Source organism: Peromyscus californicus, unplaced genomic scaffold (assembly GCF_007827085.1).
Source record: "Peromyscus californicus insignis strain IS unplaced genomic scaffold, ASM782708v3 Scaffold_1__1_contigs__length_55948999, whole genome shotgun sequence".
NCBI lineage: Eukaryota > Metazoa > Chordata > Mammalia > Rodentia > Cricetidae > Peromyscus > Peromyscus californicus.
The window spans coordinates 18,654,869-18,678,802 of NW_026294492.1; the positions used below are offsets into that span (position 1 = coordinate 18,654,869).

Sequence of the window (23,934 nt, forward strand, 5' to 3'; positions counted from 1 at the left end):
GCCCCCACTACAGCAGCCTACCGCTCCCCACCCCTGCCCTGCCCCCACACCCACCTGGGCCTCCTGCTCTTCAGCCTCCTCGGATGCGGAGCCGCTGGCATGGGCGCTCCCATTGGGCTCCTTGGTCTCTATAAGGGCAGGGGAGCTGGGTTTGGAGGACGCCGGAGCTCCATTTGGCAGGGCCTGTCACGGAAAAGAGCACTCATCAGGGCCATGAAACACTGCCTGCTACCTACCCCTGCCTGTGGCTGTTCCATTATTGTTCCAGAAACTTCCTCCTACGTTTATAGAAGTCTTGCTGACCTAGAAATTTCACCACTCATTTCGTCCTGTACAACATTCATTTTTTAAAATGCTGTCACTTTCTAATACCCACAGCTATGAATAGTTTTCTAAACAAAGTAAAGACCCGATTGTTGCAACTCCTATTTCTAAGACACTAACTCCATGGCAGCGCCCTGAGGTCTCTTGGTGGGGGCCACGTCAAGTCCAAATAACCTCAACAAACTTTGGGTTAGTGTTTGTCCTCGATAGAGTGAGTCAAACACTGTAAAGTGGGGGCAGCGTGCTCGCCCAATTAATAAGTATTTGTTGAGTTCTGACTTCTTGGAACCCACATCCTCAGGAGGAAAAGCGGATAATAGCAAACTAGGTAAGAGAAATAAGCAGTCATAAGAAAATGGAAGGGAGCTGGGCGGCGGTGGCACATGCCTTTAATCCCAGCACTTGGGAGGCAGAGGCAGGCAGATCTCTGTGAGTTCGAGGCCAGCCTGGTCTACAGAGCAAGATCCAGGACAGGCACCAAAACTACATGGAGAAACTCTGTCACAAAAAAACAAAAAAAAGAAAGAAAGAAAGAGAAAATGGAAGGAAGAGAGTATGAAAGAGGGTGTGGGGTGTGGGGGTTGCATGGAAGTCCAGCCATAAAGAGGGTCATGGGGAGGGGGTGTCACTATGAAGATGCCATTTCAGAATCGACCTAAAGGAACATCGAAAGAGTGGGGGGGAATTAGCCGGGCGGTGGTGGTGGTGCACACCTTTAATCCCAGGACTCAGGAGGCAGAGCCAGGCGGATCTCTGTGAGTTCGAGGCCAGCCTGGTCTACAGAGTGAGTTCCAGGACAGGCTCCAAAACTACACACAGAGACCCTGTCTCGAAAAACAAAACAACAACAAAAGAGTGGAAGGAATTACAGGAAAAGGGAATGGCTAGCGGCAGGCTGTGCCCCAGGATGTGAGACAGCCAACGGGCCATCACAGCTGGAGAGGGGTAAGCAGAAGGGAGAATGCGGCAGACACCATGCTGGGACCAGACCCAGGACAGGCCCCCAAGGACGGCTCCACTGTTTCTGTCCTGCTCCTCCTTCATTTCCACTGGAACGGCTTACCTGGCCTTGGTCCCCGCTTCCTTTGTGGCCAGCCACACTCACTCTCCCCTGGTGCCCCCGTCACTACTGTAACTTTAACCATTTCCACACTTCCAGTGGCCTCTCCCTTCTGGACACTGTCATGGGACATACTACACGGGATGTATTCTTAACTCCAACTTGCCACACATGACTTTTTCCCTTCAGAACCAGTTTCTGAAAGAAGCTACCACCAGGTCTAGTGATATGGGACCCAGATTCATATTTCATGCCACTCTACCTCCTGTTATGGTCAACCACCAACCAACCTTTCTATAGCCACTGTTTCAATATATTTTTATTTTTGAGATGGGATCTTGCTATTCAGCCCAGGCTGGCCTTGAACTCGCTTATTTAGCCCAAGCAGGTCCTGAACTTGCTGTGTAGCCCAAGCTGGCTCTGAACTCCTGTCTCAGCCTCCTGCATGTTGAGATTGCAGGTGCATAACACCATACCTGACTAATTGTTCTCTTCCAAATCTTTCTTTCTTTCTTACTCTCTGCTCTTAGGATGTGACGGGGACTCACCGAGCCATTGAGGCCATTTTGAGCTGTTTTCTTCACCTCTGGCTTGGAGGCAATGATGAGGTAGGTTTCGATGCCCTTCTCATCTAGGTAGTCACAGCGACTGCCCCCATCACCAGGCTCTACATCAAACTCCCCCCTTCAGGCAGTCCATGGTGCTCTGGGAGATGTGTACACGCCTGCAGTACAGTGAGAGACCCCGCGCATGCACCAATTGCCTGTCTCCCCCCCCCCACCCCCCAGAGACAGACAGCAGACCATAGAGCACTGACTGATGATGCTGGGACCAGTGACTCCAGGGTAAATGTGGCAAGGACTAGGGAGCAGACCTGCTGCTAACCAGCTGTGTGGGCAGCATGGTGCCCACTGCTCTGAGCTTCCTCCCAGAGGTGGCAGAATTCTTAGAACAGGAATGTAATTTTCTTTCCTGGTTGTTTAGAGTATCAGATAAGGGGCCAGAGAGATGGCTCTGCTGTTAAGAGCACTTTTTGCTCTTCCAGAGGACCCAACTTTGGTTCCCAGCATCTACATCAGGCAGTTCACACTGGTCTCAAACTCCAGCTCCAGAGGATCCAATACCTCTGGTCTCTGCAGGTATCTGCATATCATACATGCACACCCACAGACACATACACCTATATATAAATAAAAATGATAAAAATAAATCTTTTAAGTATCAAATTATATACCAAATTTCAATACCAGCTCTGAACTCTAACTTCAAGAATTAGATTCTTGCCAGGCAGTGGTGGTGCACGCCTTTAATCCCAGCACTTGGGAGGCAGAGCCAGATGGATCTCTGAGAGTTCAAGGCCAGCCCCATCTACAGAGCGAGATCCAGGACAGGCACCAAAACTACACAGAGAAACCCTGTCTTGAAAAACCAAAAAAAAAAAAAAAAAAAAAAGAATTGGATTCTCTCTCCCTTGCTCCCCTGCTGCCAAGGGGACTAAAAGTCACAGTCACTGAGGAGAGAACAGAAACTGCCTCCACTGAGGCCCCAAGGGCAGGCAGGTGGGCCAGGCCCTCCTGAAGCCTGCCCAGAGACAGGCACCTGAGGGTAGTGTCCCAGCCAGAGGGCCAGAGGCTGGCTGTGTGGTTAGATACTTTTGGTCAGCTTCACACATCCTAGGATCACCTAGGGATTCCCCAGGTGATAGGGAATTTCAACTGAGGAATTGCCCAGATCAGACTGACCTGTGACCATGTCTGAAAGAAATGACCTTGACTGATGATTGATGTGGAAGGGTCCAGCCCACTGTGGGCAGCACCATCCCTAGGCAGCTGAGAGTTGAGGCCGAGATTGAATCCGTAAATTTCCCTGGTTTCTGCTTCACTTCCTACTCTGATTTCCCTTAATGATAAACTGGAAGCATAAGCCAAGTAAATCCTTTCTTCCACAGGTGGCTTTTGGGCAGAGAGTTTTATCACCGGAACAGAAGGTAGGAACACTACTCCTGGGAGGGATGGGAGTTTGGGCCCCCTTGTCCCTCATTAGGGCCACAGCCCTGAGAATAGATAGGATGGTTCCCCTCCCTTGGTCCTTACATCCACCCCCTTGAAAGGAGCACTCACCCTGGGATGCCTCCAGCCTCCATCTTGTTAGCCACAGTGACATCGGTAGACCACACATCATACTGCCAACGCTTCTGCGCCTAGGACACCGCCTAGCACGGTGCCTGTGCGTGCACCCCCCACACGCATGTCCCACTCCAGTCTTGGTCTTCTCCCCGCACATACCTGCCAGGCACAGAGAGGTTGGCGCTGGGGTAGGGCATAGCATCATGAGGTGCCCGGCAGCCTTTGCCCTGGCAGGCCGATTCTCTGGGCTGAGAGGACCTAGCATGTCCCCTCTGGCTTTTTGCCTGAGTTAAGTGGCCTGCGCTGGGGTTAACACAGGCCAGAGCCCAGATTCAGTGATGACAGGCTGGAGGATACAGTGACTTCCCCCAGGGGACCTCCCGTTATTTTCTCTCTTCCATCCCTTATTCACTCATGCAGTTAGCGTTTCATTGAGAGCGTGTCTGGTGCATTCTGCACACGCTGCCGATGCAGAGATGAGTGAAACTGTAGCTAGCTCCTTGCCCGAGAACTCCAGGAACAACACACACAGAATTCAGATATTTGTTGTCAGGTCCAAAAGGAACTCCGGAAAAATGGCTAACTGTGGTGCGTATTAACATACCAAAGCACATGCTGGCTTGTGTGCTCTCTCAGCACTGAGAATATCTGTTACAGAGTCCGTGCTGGCACCCAAAACTCCTCCAGCTCACGGGCTTCCCCAGTTTCTCATTCCTATAGACCCAGGCGTTTTTGACCATGAGCTCTCTTGGTCCTTCTCTTTTGGTGTTCTCTTCTCTCCCCCTCCCCCTCCCCCCTCTCATCTCCCCCCAACCCATGGCTAAGTCCAGTCTGCTGCGCCAGGTACCATACACTACTTTTCTCCCCCCTGCCCTGGACTCTTCCAGATGCCTCTGGCTGTTCTCTCCCTCATGTCTACAATACAAACCTTCTCCTCAACCATCCTTGGAGCAACCATGTCCTCACTTTGTATATTCCTGCTGGACTGCGTTGTGGAGGGAGGCTGAACTTTCTAATCTTAATCTACTCGACCGTTGAGGAAGGCAGGGGATACCAGAGGGGCTTCAACCTGGGAGACGGTAGGAATTCACAGCTGCCCAGAGACAGAATGCGTGGCTGTCCCAGGCTCTGACCCTGAGGGGAGAAGCTGCCTGATGCATCTCCTTTCTTACCATGTGCTTGAGGGATCCCCCCAAGCCACCACACATCCAAGTCTACCTGAGGGCTGCCCTTCCAGGCCTCTCCAGGACCATGTGGAGCAGCGACAAGGTACAGGATTGAGAGGGAAGAGCGGTCACCCAGCCCCCAAGCGCACAGGTGGAAGCAGAGGCTGGGCTAGAGCAGAGGCTAGGTTCCCACAGCACCATAGACGTGACCTCAGAGGTCCCTTAATTACAACATGGAGGACAAACTCTGTACTGATCTGTCTGGGGGTGGAGGGATCATAAAGACAAAATGGAAGCGAAAAGATGGGAGACATGCACCAGAGAAGGTTCTCCTCCAGCACTAGGGGAGGTGCCATGATGAATTTCCCAACTCCAGCTCCCAGCAGAAAAAAAAAAAAAAGCCAGAAGCAAAGGCTGAAGAAACATGTCTCGGAGGCTGTGGAGTCTGGCTCTTTCCCTCAGCTCTGAAGAAGGGAAGCCACAGCTGGAAAGCAGCAGGACCAGGACTCAGCCTTACTCCAAATCTCAAATAGATCCTCCATGGTGCCGGACATCTGGCCACCCCGCCCGCCCGCCCAGAGGCGCCCACTTACGAGATGGCCTCCACCATGGCGAGCCCCATGAGGATGGAGCACACAGCGTGGTCCTCCCGGTAGTCAGGCAGGCCGCAGATGCAGTAGTAACAGTCCCCCAGGATCTTGATCCTCAGCTGGTGGTATTTCTGAAAGGACAGAGCAGGGCCTGTGCTCCGGGCCCCTTGGCCATGGAGGAAAGGACCAGGGGGTGGAGGACGGCCAGGTAAGGAAGGGCTAGGAGCCACAGGCAGGGCTGAGGGTTGAAGACCACGGCAGATGAGGAGGGGGCCACGGTTGGTACTTACGGCCGCCAGCTTGTCGAAGCGGGCAAAAAGCTCATTGAGAAGCTTCACGAGCTCCTGGGCGCTGCAGGCGGAGGACAGCTGGGTAAAGCCTACAATATCTGCAAACAGGATGCTGCAAAAAGGGGGGGGGGGGTCATAGGTGGTAAGGCTCCCGACAGTGACTCCACCACCCACTCCTGCCCGCTCAAGACCACCCAACTCAAGACCCTGGCACGGCCTGGACATTGAACCTTAGCTTCTGCAAGGCCCCCTCCTGGGGCCGGCCTGGTGACCACCACCACACCTCCCTCCTGGCCCTGGCTGCAGATCTTTCTAGAATCAGAGGTCCTGGTTCTAGCCTCAGAGCTGGTCCTGGATGGGTAGGTGACCTCACAGGAGCCCCTTTTCTGGGTGACGTTTACTCAATGACAGGTTAGAGCAGGTAGGCCAACATGCATTTTTCCCTCTGCTGTCTACTGGTAGGGCCCCTCCCATGGGGATGAGTTTAGGGGAGCCAAGATGCACACCGTGGGAAAATGGGACCCCATAGACCTCAGTCGAGCCCCTGACGCGGTGCGGCTCCCTGGCCCATCCTGCTGTCGGGGCCTCCACGCCACCGTACCTGACGTTCTCATGACGGTACATGTACATGGTGTTGAACTGCTGCTGGTCCTTCTGGCTCTCGCCCTTCTTCATGTCCTTCAACATCTCGTCGGCCACGTGCTTCGGCAGGATGGAAAGCATGAGGTTCTCCTGTGAGGAGAGGGTTGGAAGGGAAATGGTCTGCACGCCTCCTCTGGGAAGAACCCCAATGCTGGTGAGGGATGTCATCCAGGAACTACACAGCCCTGCACAGAGGCCCCAACACCCATTTGGCAGCAGCCAAAGGCCAGGCTGGGCAGTTTCTGGCCCTGACGAGGCTCAGCATCATGACCGCCCTGCAGATGACTGAGAGGCACAGGAAACGGCGCAGAGGAACTCCAGCTCATCATGTTCCTCTTTCCATAAGAACGGTGACCATTCCTGTGTCCGCCACTGCCCCAATCCCGCACAGCTGAGTCCTTTTCATGCCACCCGCGGCACCGTCACAAAACAATCACCAACCTGACCGAAGACCTACGGCCCATCGGACACCGATGACCCCAAAGCCGGCAAGAATTCTACCTGAGCCTGGGGTCTCCTGAGGACACAGGTCAGAATGTCCACCGCAATGCAGTGTGACACGTACAGCCCACCAGCTTGAGAATGGAGACAGTGGAGCCCACTGAGGCAGGGAGCTGAGTACCCCGTGAGGAAGGGGTCAAAACCCACCAAGTGAGGCAGGGGTACCGAGGGGCCTTCCCAGAAGTGAGACAGAACTAAGTCGGGTCAACCAAGGCCTTCCTGAGAGAGAGCCACAAATCCAAAGCAGGCCCACAGGGGGAGTCCTCCAGGGCTCAAGGACTGGAGGGGTACTTAAGTAGCAGTAGAATCAGTACTGCTGCTCAAGTACTAGGTGGAGACAAGAGTCAGCACACTGGCCTGTGGGCCAAATGTGTTTGCTGTCTGCTTTCATAAAGTTTTATTGGCACCCAGCCAGGCTCACTTGTTTACACATTGTTCCTGTTTTCACACTCCAACAAGAGCTGAGTAGTTGTGACAAAGACCATATGCCTGGCAAAGCTAGAAATATTTGCACTCTCTTTCCAGAAGGAAAAAAAAAAAAAAAAAACTCTGCGGCTTGGACATCTGAGGGGATGGCGCCAGCGCTCAGAATACAGAACCATAGAGGAAAACCAGATGTCAGGGCAAAGTCAGGAGCGGGGCCATACACGTGGTGTGGGGCTGAGGAGCCTCCATGGGGGAACGCTCTGCAGGCGGTGCTTAGGAGAGGCCTAGGGGCCACACCAGAAGCTCTGGAAACCACGGCCCGGGAATCGGCGTGGCAAGACACGGGTCCGAAAAGAAGGAAAAGAGGACACAGTAGACAGAATGGGGCGGGGGAGGGGGTAGGCAGAGGAACACAAACCAACCAGCCATGCTGTCCCTTCATCCCTGAGGGAAGCGGGGATGGCAGTGTCTGATGTCGGGCAGTGGGGAAGAGCCACATGCTAAGATGGAGGCTGTGGGGGTCAAAGGGTAAGAGAACCATGGAGGATGGAGAGGGGCCGACGAGGAGGAGGTGAAGTGGGCCAGACCGGCCTGGGAGAAGTGGGGGCCACAGGAAAGGGCGGAGCTGTGACGAAGCTGCAGGCCTGTGGCAGAACCCCAGTGCCAGAGCAGACCCTGGGGACCGGGCCAGGAGCACACCGTGAGCTCAGCTGCTCAAAGGCAGCAGGGTGGCTCAGCCCACGGCACGTGAGCCACCTGGTTCCAGGATGGCCGGTGCCTGGCTCTAGCCTCAAGTGCTCACGGCCCTTTCACAATGTTTTCCATTTCCATGGCCGCCTTTTCCAGTGTTAAGAACCTCGTGATGGCATCATTACTGTGCAGGAATGAGAAGCCAAAATAACCCCAGTGCGGCGCCCTGCCCTAAGCTCCACCAGAGCCCGTGGAGCGGCAGAGTCCCCCAGGGCCCTGCGGCCCAGCCAGCAAGTAAGACCCAGGTGACCCTGGCACCTGGCAGCCCCAGCCTCCTGTCCGTGGGGCGGAGTCAAAGGAAGTCTGATGCAAAGATGATGAGGGAGGGTGGCGTCTGGTGGGGCCTGGGCACCTGTCCCAGAACCTGTTCCACACCTAGAAAACAAGAGAAGCGCCGGGCGGTGGTGGCGCATGCCTTTAATCCCAGCACTGGGGAGGCAGAGGCAGGTGACTCTCTGTGAGTTCAAGGCCAGCCTGGTCTACTCTACAGAGTGAGTTCCAGGACAGGCTCCAAAAGCAGAGCCAGGGTCCTGGTAGCCACTTGGGCAGCCCTGAGAAGTCGCTGGAGTCCTGAGTGGCAGAAGCAGAATTCTGAAGTTGGTGGGTGGTAGGCAGCAGTGAGACCTGGGGGGGCTAGGACTTTGGACTGGTCATTTCAAGGTCCCCGTCTAAAATCCGCAGGGGTGGGAGCAGGCAGGGCGAAGAACGTGCCTCCATATTCCCAACGCGCCATCAGACATGTCACCAAAACTCCCTGGAGCCTTGTTTCCTAGGTGGTGAACTGGGACTAAGTGGCTCATTAGCACAAAGCACTTAGAACAATGCCTGGCCCCCAGGAAGTGCTCAGTGTATCCTAAGTCTGCAGAGTGTGCCCGAGGGAGACCTCAACAAGGTGTGGCCTGGTCTTCCCGTAGGCTTCCAGGGTGGCCACGGAGTTATACACTGAGTTCCCTCGGACAGCCTACTGTCAGCGGAACACCTTCAGGTCCCTCAGCCAGGCTGCAGGAGCTCTCTTGAGACATGAACAGAAGACTCCTATTCAAGTTACATCCTCCAGGACTCTCCTGACCCCCTCCACCACCTCGCCCTGACATATATGCTCATAGGGGGCCAGGTGAAGACGGTCCCGGGTCCTGGCAGCCTGTCCACTGTGTAAGCAGGTACACAGAACCCAGGTTTAAGAAGGTCACAGCACCAAGTTAATTGTGCTAGCCTAGTGCTGCAACCCCAGCTGCCTCAGTCCACTCAGTTAAACCCTCTGTCCTTCTCCGGCCACCTCACAGCTCTGGGGACACAGCAAAAGTCCCCTTAGAATCCCATGGACACCGGAGTCCAACCCAGCCCTGGAAAGAGCTGTATGTCCCTGATCACATCGTGATACCCCCCCCCCCCACTTTAAACACTGCCTCCTCCTAGCTGGGTCTGGACCCTCAGCGGTCAGCGTGACTACAGCAGCAGGGACACAAGATGACGGTGGCTCTGGAGACCAAAACACAAGAGCCTCAGAAATCCCTTCTCAGTGGACGCAGCTGGTTTCTTCTGGGATGGGATGGTTGGAGATGTTCGTTTGTCCTTTCTTTTCTTCCTTTTCCTTTTGTAGTATGTATTTCTATAACAATGTTGAAGAATGATACAGAAGGTCCGAAGGCAGATGGTCATAAATAAATACCCATCTTTTGTTTCTGTTTTTGGAGACAGGGTTTCTCTACATAGCTCTGGCTGTCCTTGAACTCTGTAGACCAGGCTGGCCTCGAACTCACAGCGATCCACCTGCCTCTGCCTCCCAAGCGTTGAGATCAAAGGCGTGTGCCACCACCGCCCAGCCTATGAATACCAATCTTAAAGATAAGGAAAGGGCTGTGGCTGTAAATGAAGGCCATTAATTTACTTGTGTGTATGTGGAGATCTCAGCCTCAAAGGGCCTGCTGCCCCTGGCTTGCTCAGCCATGTTTCTTGTACAGCCAGCCAGGGCCCATCTGCCCAGGATGGCACCACCCAGAGTTGGCTGGGCCCTCCCATGTCAGCATTCAAGAATGCCCTGCGTACCCCACAGCTGGGCGTGGTACCGCACGCCTTTGAACCCAGAACTCAGGGACAGAGGCAGGCAGATCTCTGTGAGTTTGAGGCCAGCTTGGTCTGCATAGTTAGTTCCAGAAGAGCAAGGCTATATAGAAAAGAGACCCGTCTTAAAAAAAAAAAGAAAAAAGAAAGAAAGAAAGAAAGAAAAAGAAGAGGAGGAGGAGGAGGAGAAAGAAAGGAAGAAAGAGAGAGAGAGAGAGAGAGAGAGAGAGAGAACACGGATATGCCCACAAACCAATGTTGAAAGCAATTCCTCAACTGAGATCCCTCTTCTCGGGTATGACCAGGTTTGTATCGAGTTGAGAAAAACCATGACACAGAGTCTCTGTAATTGTGAGCTGTGTTTGTCAGGAACTCACCGGGGGAAGGGGGCTCTGCAACAATTCACTGTTAGTTATTCTTTCGTTTCCACGAATCTCTTCATTTTCAAAATGGTTTTTTAATATGATCTTCAAGACTCCATAAAAACGATCCTCTCATGTCATTAAACTGGGTATTTTGAATTCTAATGCTGTGAGTCACAACCATTGGATGTCCTCACAGACAGACACCGATTCATGAATTGGATCTATGCAGCAAACACACATCAATTGAATAATGGAACATAGAACTGAATAATAATCCTCGTCATTACATAAATGTTTATGAACAACTTCAGACTCTGGGTCCCTTCTGTCTCTCCTCTAGAGGCACCTGTGGGCACTGAGCAGCCATACTTCCCAGGATGGCTTTCTCACACTTCCGTGTCCCGAAGTGGCATGTGGTATTTCAACTTTAGTTGGCCAGCAGAGAGAGAATTTCTCTGGAGGACAGGACTGAGGAAATGTTACTTCTTTGATAATTTATTTATTTCACGTGCATTTGTGTTTTGCTTACATGTGTGTATGTGTGAAGGTATCAGTTCCCCTGGAACTGGAGTTACAGGCAGTGGTGAGCTGCCATGTGGGTGCTGGGAATTGAACCCTGGTCTCCTAGAAGAGCAGCCAGTGTGCTCTTAACCGCTGAGCCATCTCTCTAGTTCCCTGAAGCTACTTTTTAATCTGATGGTGTGAACCAGAGAAGCTGTGTCTGCTGGAGGCTGACAGTGATGACTAGGGCATCTTTGCTGAAGAGAGAATGCATTTTAGAAACAAAAATAATCTTGTTTGGGCTGGGGAGATGGTTCCATAAAGTGCTGAGTTCAATCCCCGAAGCTACATAAAAACGCTGGGTGCGGTGGCACACACTTGTAGGCCCAGCATGGCAGAGGTCCCTGGTGGCCTACTTGGGAAGTGTCAGCTAATAAGAGACCCTGCATCGAAAGAGATGGACAGCATTCCATTCCTAAGGATAACACCTGAGGTATATCCTCTGGCCTCCATACAAGAGAATGTGTGTGTGTGTGTGTGTGTGTGTGTGTGTGTGTGTGTGTGTGTGTATGTATGAGAGAGAAAGAGACAGACAGACATACACACACACACACACACACACACACACACACACACGATTCAAGAGGTCAGAGTTCCCTGACGAGGGGTTAGGCTGCCACGGCCTCTCACCTTGGGCAAGCACCTCCTTTTAGCCTTCCACCTATACCCTGGGAGCCTAAGAAGACTCTTTCCATTGTTCAAAGTCTAAAACCTTCCAAAGGAAAACTTCCCCAAAGTCACAAAAGACTTAGCTCTGTCCCCAGGACTGTGGTTGACACAGATTTTACAGGTCCAGCGTGGCCTGGTGAAAGGGATGGAGTGCCATTCAGACAGCATCAACGTTAGAAGGTCCATTTGGACCCCCAAACCAATTGTGGAGGAACGAAAAAGGAGAGGGCCAGCACACTGATCTTGGAGGGGAAATGTCTGACGTCCGCCATGCTGGCAGATTTGGAATGACTTTCCAGCATGGAGTGGCCTCCAAAACATGCACCTTGGGCCTGGGCCTGCTCCCCAGCTCGCCCTCACTGCCCTTAGCCCACACGCCTCCTACAGCGGGAGGAAAGTGTCAGCATGCTTAAGTTTCCAGCAGGAAGTGAACAGGAGTGGAAGGAGCTTGAGCTGGGGCTGAGGGGCTGCAATTCAGCCAGGAAGAGAGGGGGCTTTCCAGGATGGAGATCACAGAGCACCCCCCTTTTCAAGTCTGAGCAAAGGTGCTGTGTGGAGAAGAGAGTTGCTTTGGGGGCCTCTCAAAGGAAGGTTGATAAAGAAACAGATGCTCTCTGAGAGGGGAAGGGAAGGATATTTTTGTCACAGTGCAAAGAACGGGCTGGCCAGGTAGTGGGTGAACTCTCAGTCCTGAAGTCTGGTGTCAAGCTGGAGGTGGGAGGCTAGCCCCAAGGGATGGGGACTAACCAGCCCCTGTCAGTGAGGCCTGGAGCGCTGAGGCCTGGGGCACTGAGACTGTGTTCAGCACTGACAAGACAACAGGTCATTTGTTTTAAAGTTTCTCCTCAGCTCTGCCCTGAGGGTCATGTGTGAGGGGAAAAAAAGTCAAGGGCCTGGCCCTATCTGGGGGAAAGACCAAAGTGTGCAGAGAGAAAGACTTGGAAGTCTGGTAGGCCCTCGGGGCAGAACAGTCAAACCTCTCAGATTTTCGGGAGAAGCACCCTCCCAGGCTCGTCCTGGGCAGTGTGCAAACACACACTGGAGAGTAGAGGACTGTCAAGGGTGGAGGCGGTGGCGGCAGCGGGAGGGACCGTCCCCGGGTGAAAAGGCAGAGTCCTCACCTCCTGACACCGGCCAGGATTACATCCATAAGCAGGTGCCAGGCTACTCCGAGGGGATGGCTGTCTGTCAGGACGCCCTCCAGCAAGCTCCGAAGGAACCAGTCAAATCCTCCTCCTCAGCAGTGAGTCAGTGTGCTGGCTCAGGACTGAGATGGTAGGAAGAGGCCAGCATGGTCCCGGGGGCCCCGAGTTGTTAGAGTTGACACTCTGATGAGGCATTCAGGAGTTAATTACAGCAAGGGAGCCAGGAGGGATTTGGATAAATGAACTCTGCTGGTGAGAGGCTGGGAATCTACAACAGCCTTGCAAGAGAAGAGAGACCGGGTAAGAAAAGAGAGCAAAGGTGGAGGCGGTGTGTGTGTGTGTGTGTGTGTGTGTGTGTGTGTGTGTGTGTGTGTGTGTGTGCGCGCACGTGTGGTACTGTATGTTGAGTATACAGTGTCTCTGTGAGATGGGTGAAGTCTACTTGTCTGAAGGATGGGTATGACCACACTTATGCCCATATATCCCACTATGTGCTCTGGACTTTTATACCGGCCTACCCACATACAGTTCACTATAAGTGAGCCTGCAACTACTTAGCAAACATATCCTGGTCCTGTCTCCAACCTACCCAAATACCCAAATTCTTAGAGCTTCTAGGCTGTTCAGAAGCTAGGAGGACACAGATCCTCCATGTACCCATTCTGGTCTGGCCCCCTGGGCAGAGGCGGCTGTGGAAGGCAGGAAGTGAGGTCAGAGCACAAACAGCTCAGCTCCTCCCAAGAAGAGGTCCAAGGCCCATGGCGGAAAATCTGGAAACTGCCGGCCACTGTTCACACCAAATGACGTGGTCCCAAACTCAGCCATTCAGTGACTGGTCACTGGTCATCCTTGGGCATGCAGGAAGGTGAGCATCATACCCAGGGAGGACTGGTACCTCGGGGCAGGAATGTGTTACTTTCTTCATGGTTGACCATGCAGGACTTGTGGTCACTAGCGTGAGCCCCTACCAGTCTCTAGGGACAAGGAAGCTGTACAGGCCAAGATGACTACAGTCTCAGAAGACAGCCTGTTGGGTCCAAAGATGGCCACGTGTGTGGCACCTGGCGTCCTCACCCAGCCAATCTGACACAGAGCAGGTGTTCCTCAGAGGTTTGATGAGTTAATGAGCCATATCAAGTAGGAGACATGGCCCAAGGGACAATCTGTCATCCTCTAGAACATCTCTAACAGAACTCGCTGAGTCACAGAAGGGCTCTGCATCGGTGTATTCAGCCAATGTGGTAGCCACTAGCCATGTGCAGGTACTGAGCCCATGGACAATGAGCAATAAAACTGAGTAACTGGGGTAGGGGACATGGCCCAGTTAGCAGAGTACTTGCCTAGAATGCACAAAACTCTGAGTTCAAGCCGAGCACCACATAAGCGGGTATGGCAAGTCTGAGGTCTCTACATGAGACCCTGAGGATTTTAAAAATCCAACTTGAGGGACTGACTTTTAGTTGAAATTAGTAACAGTTTAAATAACTACCCACGGCTAGTAGCTTCTGTAGTAGGCAGATAGCTTTAAAACACTATGGAAAACTGAGCCCAGCCTGGCCCCCGTGGTGACAGGAATGTGGTGGTCGCATCTACGCGTGGTTGGGGAGAGTGCTGACAGAGTCTGACCTGGCAGACTCACATCACCTGCTCTGTCACGGTGTCACTGGCCTAAGAAGGCCAGCTCAACGCCATGCTGGGAATGATGGTCCCAAGCAAATGACACAGATGTAATTCCACTTGGACAGGGCGACCCACGGCTTCACTCCCTCCCTGGGCCACCTCCTCAAGAAGGAGTTAACCTCACCACATGCCTTCCAAACATGCTCCTGATTTCCTTTATGGTGAGTGCGCAGCCACCCCTCCAGCTCTGTGCCCAAGTCAGTTTCTGGCTGAACTGACACCAACATCTTTCACACTGAGAACAAAGAATATTCCTCCAATGAAGACTGTCCATCACAGCACAGTTCCCTATCACCTACCATCCATGTGTGTGCACGCACACACCCACACACACACACACATGCATAGGCACATAAATACACATGGAAACAGAAACAAACACACATATACATATACATTTGTGCACACACTTGGAGATAAGCACATGTGTACCCACACCCGCGCATACACAGAGAAAACACACGCCCACATACACTGTTACTCTATGACCCAGATGGACTCCTTTCTGCCACACTTATTCACTAGCCTCTCACTTCCTGAAAAGCTCCAGCAGAATCATGTTCTTTATAAATGTTTAATATGTATGAGTGCCTTGCCTGTATGTATGTGCACCACATGTGTGCAGTACCCATGCAGGCCAGAAGAGGGCATCAGAGCCCTTGTAATTATAGTTACAGATGACAGGTGCTGGGAAGGGAACCCAGCCATTTTCCAAGAACAGTAAGTGCTCCTAACTGCAGAGCCATCTCTCCAGCCCTAAGAATCGTGTTTAAAGACCGATTTCAAACACTTCTGAGTGTTTCCCTAGTCACTTGCTGATTCCCTCATCCCTCCCACCTTTCCTGGACCCTCCACCTTTACCCTGAGCCATGCACCTCTTCTTATTTTTTTTGGTGTGTACCTAACCAAATCACAGGACCATGTTTATCCCAGGCATGACCCCATCCCGATTTCAGTTCTTTATACCTCAGGCCCCGTTCGTTAATTTGAATCCATCACAACATGTTCCAAGCCAGGCAGGCCAGGACACAACGGGACCCCTGATTAGAATGGTAAGGTCATGGCTGCACCCTTTTGGCTAGCTTCTGCTAAGCCCCAGGGACCCTGGGCCAGAGAGATGACTGGAGACAGGCCTAAAGCTCACATATGGTACTTCTGAGGGGAAACTGTCCTAAGATCCCAGGAGCTTCATGGTCAACAGCTTTCGCTGAACCCACCAGCACTCTAGGAGCCCTTGTCCTACCCTCTTAGGCCAGCAGGGCCCGTGCAAACGTGGGTTCCAGCCCTCAGCCCTGCTGGTTGGGTGGTTAATTCACAGAATGAGCTCTACTCACTGAAAGTGCCCGGATGAGTTCTCCACTCCTCCATGATGATTGTCCAGAGGCACCTCCAACTCAACCACAGCCTACCCCCCCATCCCAGCAAACCCCCCTCTAGCCTCAACTCCACACTCTCTGTTCCATCTAGCCATAAAGCCCTCTAGTTCTGCCTTCTACCTAGACTCCTGCTGGCACTCGGTACTCTACCATAACCGCCATCCTGAGCTGGACCGCCACGTCTCGCTCATCTCCCTGCTTCCCCATCTCCAGCTACACTTATCTGTTTGAATTCCAAGACCCAGGCATGGCTGACCCTAGCTCCCTTCAGCACAAAGTCAAGGCCCTCAAGAGGGCTGCAGGCTCCAGCTCCAGGCTGTGGCTCACAGGACCACTCTGCCTCTCTTCCCTTCCTTTCTGTTCACAGTACTGTGTTCCTGATGCCCCGTGGACACACCTCTGGTTCTTTCCCATGCTGCCTCCCCTCCACGGCTCGCTGCTCACCGCCCTGCAGGGCTCCACTCCAATCTACCTTGAGAAAGTGTTTCCTGGCCCCAGATATTGAATACCAACCTCCCTCTACCCATGGTTCTCGTTAAGTTTCTTTCCCTGCTCCATTACATATACCCACGTCTTTTCTGCCAGCCACCCCGACAGAATCTATTACACTCAGGACCATCTCCTCATGGAAGAAGGCCCTGAATACTTATCATCTGAATGTACGCTTACTGACTTCTATTTTTAAGATAAATTTAATTTTTACTTTTAAGAGTGTGTGTGTGTGTGTGTGTGTGTGTGTGTGGGTATGGGTATGTGCATACAGGAGCCTGTAGAGACCAGAAGAGGGCATTGGATCCCCTGGATCTGGAGTTATAGGCAGTTGTGGGCCGCCTGACACGGGTACTGAGAACAAGAACTTAGGTCTGCATGCGCTCTTAGCCGCCGAGGCCTTTCTCCAGCCTCTCATAGACGTCACCATCCCCTTCTCTGCTCCTACTTCACAGACAGGCCGGGGCTCGGAGGGCGTGAGTACCAACTCAAGGCCAAGTGACAAGAGGTTCCGCTAGAATGGGAATGGAAGTCTCACTCTGCAGCCCAGCACGGTGGCTCCTTCACACCTGTGATCCCAATACTTGGAAGGCTGAGGGAGGAAGGCCTTGGCCATGAGTTCAAGGCCAGGCTGGCCCGCAGAGTGAGACTGTCTCAGAAACGAAAACAATGTACAGAGATGCTGCAAGGCAGCTAAAAGCCCAGACTGCTGTAGAGGACGGAGACATTTCTTCAATATTAAGTAGGCATTTAATAAACTACCACGGCTTCATTCCCTCAGCCAGAGAGGGGACGCTCCCATCCCTGGCCGCAGGCCACAGACGCCCAGCGGCTGAGGAAGACTATGCTGCCAGCAACAGTGGAGAAGGCTGGAGACCTGCAGAATCAGCAGAAGCTGGGAAGGTACTCAGTGGTCTCTGGAGGGGGGAGCGGGGGAGGCTGGGAGGTCTTGGGTTGAGGGAGGGGGGCTCAGTTCTCCTGACCTCACCACTGCTGCTTGGAGACCTCACAACACAGCAGAGTCCCTACCCCTGTCACCAGAGGCCCCCTCGCCCGAAATGCCTGCAATAGGGACGTGACTTGCTAAGTTCCGCAACACTGGCATGAAGAACATTCTGTAAAGTCCAAATGGTAGAAATTGGAAGCAACAGGGAGACAGATATTTTACCTCACAACATAGGGAAGGCTCCTTCTGGCTTTTCTCATGTTAAATGCCTTTCAAAGCGAAAACAAACACTAAGGATATTAGATGTAGTCAAGAGTGTTTCTGTTTAGAAGCTGAAAGGGAAGGACATTTTCAGATTAATGCTGGGGAGGGGTGTCTGTGGTCCTTTCGGGTGACGCACCCACTTTCCATACTGGGGACACCTAGACGAAGAGGCCATGTCCCTATGGAGAGGGGAGGTGCCCTACTCTCTGTTCGCACCAACCTCTTATTTCCCCACTGAGCAGCTTCCCAAGGAAGCAGGTCCATCACCACCCCGTCCCCCCAGGACAACTTCAGGGATGGACACTAGAAACCTGATTCTCCCCTCCCCCATGGTCCTCCAAGAGACCTGGACTCAAGGTCAAGGTGACTCACAGCCAAAGGACTTGGGACAAGCAGTAAAGCAGATCTGAGCAGAGGTTGGAGCATAAGGACATTCAGACACTGAACTTATAAAACAGTGCCGTTCACAGCTCCAGGAGAGAAACCCACTCACATGAGCAACGGGGGGCTTTTCCCCACAGGTAAAGGCCTTGCTTGGTAACAGCACCCCTCAAAGGGAGGGCCATGACCCAGGCAGAGGCAGGAGAGGAAGCAGGTTACAAGCACCTGCTCACCTGAATGGGCACCACAGACGTAGTGTCCCCTAAACCATGCTTCCCAGGGTGCTGTGGAGTAATCCTTCTGCACACTGCGAAAATGTGTTGCTCTCATTGGTAATAAAATGCTGATTGGCTGATAGCTGGCAGGATTTTCGGGGCAGAGAGAATGCTGGGAAGAAGAAAGGTGGAGTCTGAGGGGTCGTGAGCCAGAAGAAGCAACGTGGGAAGTTCATAGATGAGGTAAACGAGCCTCAGGGCAGCGCACAGATGACTAGAAATGGGTTCATTTAAGTTGTAAGAGCTGGCTGGAGGCAAGCCTAAGCTAGCAGCCGAGCATTTATAATTAATAATAAGTCTCTGTGTGGTTATTTGGGAGTGACTGCCAGGACACAGAGAAACCCCACCTACACTAGGGCACACACATCAACAGTGGATGACTCTCTTAACAGCCCTGTACACTGAGCATCCCCCATTGGGGCCTGGCTGCAGCTTCCTCACTGGTGGAAGGTGTGGCCTAAAGGAGTGCAAGCCTGTGTTGGCCACTTCCCCTGTCACCTCTCCATCCCCCTCATTCCTCCTTCACATCATCTCGCTGCCTGGAAAGTACTTCTGGGGGGGGGGGGGCGTGATTCAGACACCTCACAATTCTGAAATTTGTACCTGGCAACAGGTGTGATGTTCTGGGTGCCTGCCGTTGCCAGGTGCCATTTGGGGTGCTTAGCAACTCTTAAGGTCCCAAACTAATCCCCAAAATGAGGTCACACGGGACTCACAACAAGCAATTGAGCTCCACACTAACATGCCCATGGAGCTGTGGGGAGGCTGGACGAGGCCCCAGGCTCACTCAGGTAGCTCTACTGGACCACCTGTGTCCTAGAGGACAAAGATGGTAGACCAGCAGTTCTCAGCCTGTGGGTCATGACTCCTTTTCATGCCAGGATCGTGCTCAGACACATCAATAAGGCTTTGGTGTCGGCCAGACACAATTCTGCTCTGCAAGGAGGCAGGGGATGGTGGGGCCGAACCCTTTTGTTCCTGACCCTCTTGAGCATACCTTCTGTCTCCACCCATCTGTCACCTAAGCCATGCCTCCCTTGAGAAAATGTGGGAGGGAAGGTCTGTGTGGGAAAGGACTGGGCTACCTCACCCCTTTCTGGGAGCCGGAACTCTGAGTCCCATCTTTATCCCAAGCAAGAGGCCAGTCACCTCCATGAAGACAGAAGCCAAGGGTCATGGGAACTAGAGAAGCCTGAGCAGGGTCCCCGTGGTGTCGGAGGATGAAGATGAGGGAAAGAGGAGACCAGCTGAGGGGCTGAGCAACTTCAGCGGCAGGGCACATCGTCTGACTTGAAAGCAGTTCAGAAAACACTTAACGCATGCTGACGCCATAAAGCGAGGCCCCGGGCCTGAGCGCTGCATTCTGGGAAGAGCCTCGCCTGGCTTCAGCACTGGTACTGAAAATGCTTGAGCATTTACCCGAGGATTGCACAGACCGTTTAGCATGGCAGTGACTTCAAGTGGCACCTGAAAGGGGGACAGGCGTCCAGACCACCCTCTGTCTGCTCCTACGGGGGCTTCTGCAGCCCTCTGTCCCAAGTGTCCCCGTCTGTCATCTCATTCCCATCCGTACTGGCTTTGACAGAGGAGAGCACGTGGAGACCTGTGCTGCCCCACAGGCTGAGGCTCCTGTGTCCAGTCAGCCCTGAGGTCCAGGGAGGGAGTGACCTCTGTCCTGACTGGAACAGAGGAGAGAAGAGTGTTCTCTCAACCAGCTGCCACCTTCCTCCTCCCTTGGGCCAGTGTGTCCCCAGGGGCTGAAGCCATGTCCTAGCAGTGAAGGCACCAAAGGACTTCACAGTTTGGAAGCTCAACTCTACCTTCTTCCTTCACGTACTTCCCAAACAATCCATGACAATGATATATATATTTTTAAGCCCAGTTTTTCAGAAGGCTAAACGAAGACAGCGAGGCACAGCCCCAATGTCACATAGGGGAGTGCCAGACCCTGCTGTCCCCGAGAAAGCTGGTGCAATACTGGATACAGATCTGACGTCACCAACATAGGGACAGGGCTGGTCCCCTGTGACGCAGACTCGGCTGTCAGTCGCAAGAGGAGGTGACGTGGGGATGGAGTGTGCAAGGACCTGGGTCTGCTGACCTCACGAGCAAGGACAGTCCCTAGGGCATCAGGGTTCCACGGGCAGAGAGGTATTTTCTAGATAAACAAGGGTGTAAGTGCCTAAGTACACTCTCATTCATCACTAAGGGGAGTATAAATTGTTTGCGCCTGTACATGAGTCAATTTGGCAATATTTATCAACATTAGAAAGGCACAAGGCTGGTGCCTCCAAAAGTTAAACACAGTGGTACCTGGCAATTCCACTTCCGGGTGGGTATCCAAAAGGCGTGAAGCAAAGAATGGAACAGACACTCGGACCCCAGTGCTCATGGTGACATTATTCACCACAGACAGAAGGAAAACCCAGAGGATGCTCAACAGTACGCCAGCCAAAGGTCCTGATGATTTCTGTTGTTGTTGTTTTGCTTGTTTTTGTTTTTGTTTTTCAAGACAGGGTTTCTCTGTGTAGCTTTCGAGCCTTTCCAGGAACTCACTCTGTAGCCCAGGCTGGCCTTGAACTCACAGAGATCCACTTGCCTCCGCCTCTGCTAAGATTAAAGGTGTGTGCCCCCATCACAGGGCAGGTCTTGAAGATTTAACTGTGGTCTACGGCAGCATCATGCTGCCCTGGAAAGAAGGAAGTTCTGCACATGCTACACAAAGATGCTCCTTGAAGACTTTATGCTAATTCATGAAACAAGCCAAATGCCAAGAGGACAGTTACTCTGTGACTCTACTTCTGCGATACCTACAATAGGCAGCTTCACAGTCGCCTCTAGAGGCTGAGAGTGGGGCGGGGATGAGGAGTCAGTGTTGATGGGCTGAGTTCCTTTCTGTTTGGGGTGATACAATTCGCAACAACGTAAGTGGACTCGGCGCCACTGAACTGCACACTTAAAAATGACCAGAAGTGGGGTGGGGCTGAGAAGACAGCTCACCTTGCCAGCGTGATGGTCTGAGTTCTACCCACAAAGCCCACATGAAAAAGCCACACGTGGTGGGACATGCTTGTAAGCCCAACACTGGGGAGGCTGAGACACGCAGATCCCTGAGGCTTCCTGACCAACTGGCCTAGCCCAGCCTAGTCCAGCCTAGTCGAGCCTAGCCCAGGCTAGCCCAGCCTAGCCAAATTTCAAGCTCTGGGCCAGTAAGAGACCCTGTTTTTAAAAAGCATGGGGGTAGGGAGGGGCATGATGACGACAGACAATACTTGAGGTTTTTCTCCAACACACACACACACACACACACATAAATTCTAGCTCTCTAGAAGCAGTAAGAAACACCGAAGATGCTAAGATGTGAGGGACCAAAGCCTCAGAGGGAAGAGAAACACATTTAGGGGAAGCTAGTACCCTCTGCCATCTTTCCCTTGAGGCCAGGAACAGAGGCAGTGGTGAGAACATCCCAAGGGTTGGAGATAAAGAAGACACTAGACAGATCCACAAGGCTGAGATGCTGGAATGCAGAGAGCTGGAGCACAAGCCTGACTTCCAGTATTCTGTTCCGGAACCAGGGGTTGGGGGGGGGGGACCACAACACCCAAACAGAAGCTGCTAGAAAAGAGGACACAGATAGAAGACCATGTCTGCAGCAGCAGTTTCTCCAGCTAAGGAGCTCAAGTCCCACCCCCTAAGAGGAGGACCCGCCTCCTAAGAGCTATATGCACATGTACAGGCACCCATACATACATACATACAATACACACACACACACACACACACACACATATTCACTAAAAGTCCAGCTCTTACACAATATCTTTATGAAAAATTTAGAGGTGGGGGGAAAGCAAAGATACCAGGACCCGAGCAAAAAGACATGAGCACTTAACAAATTCCCAGCCAGATCCCAGATGAAGTCAATGACGGGGTGAGGTTTCTGTGGACTGCCAGGAACTTAGCTAGTGTTAAGAGAGAGTGATACAGTGAAAAATGTCTTAAAGAAAGACCGTACCAAAAGAGTATGACAGCGCACGCCTATAATCCCAGCACTTGGGAGGCAAAGGCAGGAGGACCAGAAGTTCAAGGTCATCCTTGGCTACGTCACAAGTTCAAGGCTAGCCTGGGCTATGAGAGACTCTATCTCAAAAACCAAACACGTAATACTTCAAAACCATCAAAATTGAGTCCTGAAAGCTGTATGTATTAAGAGATGTTTGTCTCAGGGGCCGCAGCAAAGCTGCTTTTATCTGTAAATGTTTAAGTTTGACTGTATAAATTATGTGGCTTCGGGGACCTAAACTAGGCTGCAGAACTGGGTCACTGCCATCTAAGGCCACACCATCTACTTCCTCAGATGCTCACACTGAAGAGTCTGCATCTCTTCTTCTATTTTCCTTTCAAGAATTAGAAAACCAAAAGAATTTGCACCTTAATGTCTCATGGAGTAACATTCCTTAGAGGAATTATAAATACCATTGCTTCTGGCATTTTCGGTGACATGCTACAAAATCATGTCTTCTAAATGAGTGCAAGGGCTGGCAGACTCTCTGGCAAAGCAGAGAAGAAAAGATCCGAAAACGGTCATGAGGTCAGCACAAATACTCCTTCTGAAGCATAGGGGGGAAAATGAGTTAGAGTCGGGGCAGGGGGGGAGTCAGGAGTGACAGGTAGCACATCCCTATAATCCCGGTGTTGGGGAGTGGGGCAGAGGCAGGATTGTCACTAGTTCTAGGCCAGCCTGAGCTACACAGTGAGGCTCTGTATTACAGAAAGGAAAGACACAAGGGGGGGGGGGACACCTTTAACCTCAGCATTTAGGAGGCAAAAGCAGGTGGATCTCTGTGAGTTCAAAGCCAGCCTGGTCTACAGAGTGAGCTCCAGGACAGGCAGAGCTGTTACACAGAGAAACTCTGTCTCAAAAAAATAAAAAATAAAAAAATAAATAAGTGAAGACAGGAAAACCTATCACATTAAATGCATATTTGACAGCCTGATGTGACACCTTTAATTCCAGCACTCAGGAGGCAGAGGCAGGCAGATCTCTGTGAGTTTAAGGCCTTCCTGGTCAACATCGTGAATCTCAAACTATCCAGGTCTACATAGAGACCGTCTCAAAAGAACAAACAAACATATTAAAAGTACATTTTAGCAAAACATGTCAAAGCTCATTCTTCTAGGCTATATACCTAGACGACAACAAGGACATAAAGTAAATCAAAGGAAAAGAAGAAAATTATAAAGGATTTTTGTTGGTTTTTTTTGTTTTGTTTGTTTTGGTTTGGTTTGGTTTGGTTTTTCAAGACAGGGTTTCTCTGTGTAGCCCTCGCCGTCCTGGATCTCACTCTGTAGCCCAGGCTGGCCTCAAACTCAGAGATCCACCTGCCTCTGCCTCCCAAGTGCTGCGATTAAAGGCATGTGCCACCACTGCCCAGCAGATAAAGTTTTTAAAAAGCATAAATTAATGAATTATAGACCAATGTACAAAGAACATAAAAAAAAAATAGAAGGTGGCTCACTGCTCAGACTAAACCTGAGACTATTACCTCAGCAAGGTGAATGAATGGGAAAAAAGAAAAAGAAGGCACACATTATCAATAAGAAAACAAAAATCAGTATAACTCTCACAGACAATAAGCAAGTCAAAAGAAATGAGCACTGTGTCAACAATTGGAAAATTTAGGACAAAATGAACAAGTTTCCGGAGGGGGCTCTTCAAAAGTTATCAAGAACAAAAACCAACCAAGCCGGGCGGTGGTGGCGCACGCCTTTAATCCCAGCACTCGGGAGGCAGAGCCAGGCGGATCTCTGTGAGTTCGAGGCCAGCCTGGGCTACCAAGTGAGTTC

General features: G+C 51.9%; 1 protein-coding gene and 1 long non-coding RNA gene across 2 annotated transcripts in view; one reads left to right on the forward strand and one right to left on the reverse strand.

The window, feature by feature from the left end:
- Adcy3 (adenylate cyclase 3) overlaps window positions 1-23,934 on the reverse strand; it is an 80,001-nt gene that overhangs the window by 14,698 nt on the left and 41,369 nt on the right. The window contains 10 exon segments of the mRNA XM_052746015.1: window positions 55-183; window positions 1,933-2,067; window positions 2,069-2,108; window positions 3,505-3,581; window positions 3,583-3,636; window positions 3,638-3,652; window positions 4,439-4,454; window positions 5,270-5,397; window positions 5,557-5,668; window positions 6,158-6,288. Coding sequence (XP_052601975.1) covers window positions 55-183; window positions 1,933-2,067; window positions 2,069-2,108; window positions 3,505-3,581; window positions 3,583-3,636; window positions 3,638-3,652; window positions 4,439-4,454; window positions 5,270-5,397; window positions 5,557-5,668; window positions 6,158-6,288 — 837 coding nt within the window.
- On the forward strand, window positions 6,295-23,765 carry LOC128115395 (uncharacterized). Its single transcript, XR_008220145.1, has 2 exons — window positions 6,295-17,124; window positions 19,222-23,765. It is a non-coding gene; the product is annotated as an uncharacterized LOC128115395 (long non-coding RNA).